Below are 4,773 nucleotides of genomic sequence, written 5' to 3' on the forward strand. Positions count from 1 at the left end.
GCAGACGCTTTCTCTATAATACTCGACATTCTAAATCTCGTAAAACCTCTCCTCTCTCGAAATTTGAAATAAATGAAACTCTAGAATGTATTATTAAATGTGTTCAATCACAATATTATGCTAGGGAAATTCTCTTAATAAATAATTGCAAATCTCTACCTAAATACTTAAGAAAATTGACCCCCTTTATCGACACCAATGGAATTCTTAGAGTTGGTGGTCGCTTGCGCAATGCTTCTCTAAATTTCTCTCAAAAACATCCCGCACTCTTACCCAATAATCATAAATTTACTACTCTACTCATAGAATATACTCATAAACTCTATTTGCATCCCGGTCCCCAAACTCTTCACTATATTCTCGCTCAACAATACTGGATTGTTTCTGCTAGAAAAACAATTCGTAGTGTTCTCTTTAAATGTCCTCAATGCTTTCGCGCTAATCCAGTAATGCCTCAGCCTCCTATTATGGGAGATATTCCTGCTGTAAGACTTTCTCAAGTAAAACCTTTCTCTGAAGTTGGATGCGACTATGGTGGTCCATTCTCTTTATTAAGATATCGTGCACGAGGTGCTAAGTCCTGTAAAGCCTATATTTGCTTATTTGTGTGCATGGCCACGAAAGCTTGCACTTAGAACTGGTTTCCGACCTTTCCTCCGAGACTTTTCTGGGTGCAATGCGTCGATTCATTTCTCGTAGAGGTCGCTGCAATCATATTTATTCCGATTGTGGAACGAACTTTGTCGGAGCTTCTAGAGAACTGATTAATATGCTAAAATCCGCCGCTGAGCAAGAACAAATTTCCTGGCACTTCAATCCTCCAAGCGCGCCTCATTTTGGTGGCCTGTGGGAAGCAAGAATAAAGTCTGTAAAAACTCACATTAAAAGGGTCATTGGTGACCAATTGCTCACGTATGAGGAATTTTATACGCTACTGGTTCAAATAGAAGCAGTGCTTAATTCTCGTCCATTGTGTCCACAAAGCTCTGATCCTAATGATTTGTCAGTTCTTACTCCAGGACATTTTTTAACCCTAGAGCCGTTAAACGCCCCTCCGAAAGATGATCTTTCCGGGATAAAATTAAATCATCTCTCTCGCTGGCAGTTGATATCACGCTTGCACCAAAGCTTTTGGAGCCGATGGTCTAAAGAATACCTTCAAACACTTTTACAAAGAGCTAAATGGAATGACTCTACTATTCCAATAGAAATAAACTCGGTTGTTTTAATAAAGGATGATAATCTTATTCCGCTCAAATGGAGCATTGGAAGAGTCTTAGAGATTCACCCGGGCCATGATCGTGTTACACGCGTGGTTACTTTAAAAACAGCAAAAGGCATTCTTAAAAGACCAGTGACAAAGATATGCCCACTGCCTTACTGCAAATCTCATAATTAAAATTTACTCTCTAAAAAAAAACATAATCGCAAAAAAAAACATAATCGCAAAAAAAACATAATCTCATTATAAACATAATTCACATCTCTTATTTAATTACTTTTTTCTACTCTATAACAAATGTAAAAAAAAACTCTCTTAATATTTAATTAAATTACACTCATGCATTAACCCCAATAATGCATTTTTCTAAATTTCCTCTAAATTTAACTCCATAAATTTCACTCTTACTTTCTTTTAAACATAACGCATTTTTTCACTTTTTTTGTTTATTTTACTTTACTATTCTCAAACGAAAATGGAAAATATTTCATTTTGGTGGGCGGTATGTTGGATTCTATCCCTTCCTCCCATCCTTTACCCGAAAAACCTTAGTGTATAATATGGTATTATATTTATATTCAAAGTATTATATAGCGGGCAACCCACGATACACCTGTATGTATAGTTGCCTAACCTCGTAGCTTAGAAATTTAATAAATTTTGTTATGTTATACTGTCAATGCCGGAAATGACGACATTAGACAGTTCACAGTAAATTGTAAGTTATAAACTTGTAACACATGGCTTGTTTAATAATTAATAAAACGTAATTATTAAAATCAAATGTTTAGTTTATTGTTATAATCTCTTACGAGTTATACATGGTGTCAGGTTGCTAGTGAACCTATGTATCGCATCGAGTGTGTGAAAAATAGTAATTTTTCGACTGGTTTTTTCTGTTGAGCTCATTGCTTGTTGTATGTGCCGCTTGTAAACAGAAAATTTAAGAAATGGATAACTATTTTAAACCTCCAGAGCCGCTCTTGCTAGACGGGAATATCTCAGAGAGCTGGAAGAGATTTTCTCAAAAGTTTGACTTGTTTTCAAAGGCCACCGGACTAGATACCAAGGAAGAAGGAAAACAAATTGCTTGCTTTTTGTCCTTAATTGGTGACGATGGTCTAGACTTATTTAATAGTTTTTCGTTTGAGGCAGGTAAAGATAAGATTTTGGCAGAAATAAAAAAGAAGTTTGAAGATCATTGTGCTCCGCAGAAAAATGTAATTTTTGAACGGGCAAAATTTAATACGATTGTACAAAAAGAAGGTCAATCTTTCGATAGCTTCTTGACCGAGCTAAGAAAGGCAGTAAAAACCACGGAATATCCTAATCAAGATGAGATGGTTAGAGATAGAATAGTTATTGGTTTAAGAGAGACAGTCAGTAAAGAAAAACTGATGAGAGAACCGTCTTTGACTCTGACGAAGGCAATAAATTTTTGTAGAGCCACAGAAACTAGTAAAGACCAAGTGAAGACATTAGATAATGAATCAAGACTAGATGCTGTAAGAGCTAGTACATCCAGAATCGAGTCCAGAACTTTTAATAAACCAGTCTGTGATAAAGACCCAAATAAGCCTTGCAAGAGTTGTGGTTATAAACATAAGTTTGGAAATAAGTGCCCTGCTGCTGGAAAAACCTGTGCAAAATGCCAAGGTCGTGACCATTTTGCCAAGGTGTGTCCAAATAAAAGTGAAAGAAATGACAGTCATAGAAATAAAGTCTATAAGAAGAAAGTTAATTGTGTAGACAAAGAGTCAAGTTCTGAGTCAACTGAAGGAAGTGACCATGAGTTTTACATAAGTGCAATCAACTCAAGTGGCAGAAGTAAAAGTAACACAGAAACTATGTGGACAAAGGAAATATGGATCAAGGGTAAGCCTATAACATTCAAGCTAGACACGGGAGCAGAGGTAAGCACACTACCTTTAAATGTTTTAAAGAAAATTGCCCCAAGATTGCCTATACGCAAGACAAATGTTACATTGATGTCTTACGGTGACCCAAATTTTAAACTACAATGTTTTGGTGAAGTAGTGCTAGAGTGCAAAGTGAAAGAGTGTGTAGAAAAAGTTCCTTTTGTTGTAGTTAGTGCCCAAAGTAAAATTCCTCTGTTAGGGTTGCAAGAATGTTTAAAATTAAAACTGATTAAACGAGTAGACTCTTTAAATAAACCAAGTGTTTTTAAAACGTTAGATGATGTAGTTAGTCAATATGCAAATGTTTTTGAAGGGTTAGGAAAATTTCCTACACAACATCATATAACATTAAAACAAAATGCAAAACCAAAAATAAATGCTATTAGGAGAGTGCCTAATATTTTACTAGAACCTCTGAAAAAAAAGTTATATGATCTTGTGTCCAAGGATATCATTGAAAAAGTAGATAAACCTACAGAGTGGGTACACCCTCTGGTTATTGTTGAAAAACCAAACGGTGACCTTCGTCTCTGTTTAGATCCAAAAGATCTGAACCAAGCTATACAACGAGAACACTTCCTCATTCCATCATGTGATGATATTGCTGTTAAACTGACAAACAAAAAATTTTTTACTGTCCTAGACATGAAGGATGGGTACTGGCAAGTTGAGTTGGATAGCCCAAGTGCAGATCTTATGACTTTTGGTACACCATTTGGTCGTTTTAGATTTAAGAGACTAGCGTTCGGTATATGTTCAGCCCCTGAGGTTTTTCAAAAGAAAAATTTTGAAATATTTGGAGATATACCTGGAGTAGGACTGTATTTTGACGATTTGATTGTTACAGGTGCCACCGAGGCTGAACATGACCAGAACCTGAGATGTGTATTAGAAAAGGCTACTAAACATAACCTTAAATTTAACAAAGAAAAAATTCAGTTCAAAAAAGAAAGTGTTAGTTTATGGGCCAAATCTTTTCACATAAAGGTGTTGAAACTAATAAAAAATATGTAGAAGCCATTTTAAAAATGCCTGTGCCTGAGTGTAAGGCAGATGTTTTAAGATTTTTAGGCATGGTCAAATACATAGGCAAGTTTATACCAAATCTTTCTAAAATAACTGCACCCTTAAGAAATTTAACAAGAAATGATATTGAGTTTGAGTGGACTGAAGAATGCAAAAATTCTTTTAATAATTTACTACATTTATTAACCAATTCCCCTGTTTTGACATATTTTAACTCAAAAATCCCCATTGAAATAGAGACAGACGCCTCTAAAGATGGGTTGGGAGCTTGTCTTTTACAAGAAGGCAAGCCAGTAGCCTTTGCATCGCGCAGTTTAACCAAAACTGAGCAAGCATATGCACAGATAGAAAAAGAAGCATTGGCTATTGTATTTGCTGTAAAAAAGTTTCATTACTTTATTTATGGTATGCCTACTAAAATTTACAGCGACCACAAACCTTTGGAATCAATTTTCAAAAAAGAATTACAGTCTGCTTCCCCAAGAATCTTAAGAATGAGACTTAAGCTTTTAAAATATAATTTACATATTTGCTATAGACCAGGGAAATACATGTATATTTCAGACACTCTTTCTCGAGCATTCCTTAAGAAAAAAACTGAAAAAC

The 4,773-nt window shown here is 35.2% G+C and overlaps 2 protein-coding genes across 2 annotated transcripts; both read left to right on the forward strand.

The window, feature by feature from the left end:
* Positions 1–676: 676 nt before the first annotated feature.
* On the forward strand, positions 677–1,399 carry LOC115889216. Its single transcript, XM_030909165.1, has one exon. It carries the CDS (start codon positions 677–679, stop codon positions 1,397–1,399), a length of 723 nt encoding a protein of 240 aa, XP_030765025.1.
* A 773-nt stretch (positions 1,400–2,172) lies between these two features.
* On the forward strand, positions 2,173–4,155 carry LOC115889217 (uncharacterized protein K02A2.6-like). The gene has a single exon (XM_030909166.1). It carries the CDS (start codon positions 2,173–2,175, stop codon positions 4,153–4,155), a length of 1,983 nt encoding a protein of 660 aa, XP_030765026.1.
* Positions 4,156–4,773: the final 618 nt, after the last annotated feature.

The sequence above is a fragment of the Sitophilus oryzae genome, unplaced genomic scaffold, assembly GCF_002938485.1.
Source record: "Sitophilus oryzae breed Bouriz unplaced genomic scaffold, Soryzae_2.0 scaffold_811_pilon_pilon, whole genome shotgun sequence".
NCBI lineage: Eukaryota > Metazoa > Arthropoda > Insecta > Coleoptera > Curculionidae > Sitophilus > Sitophilus oryzae.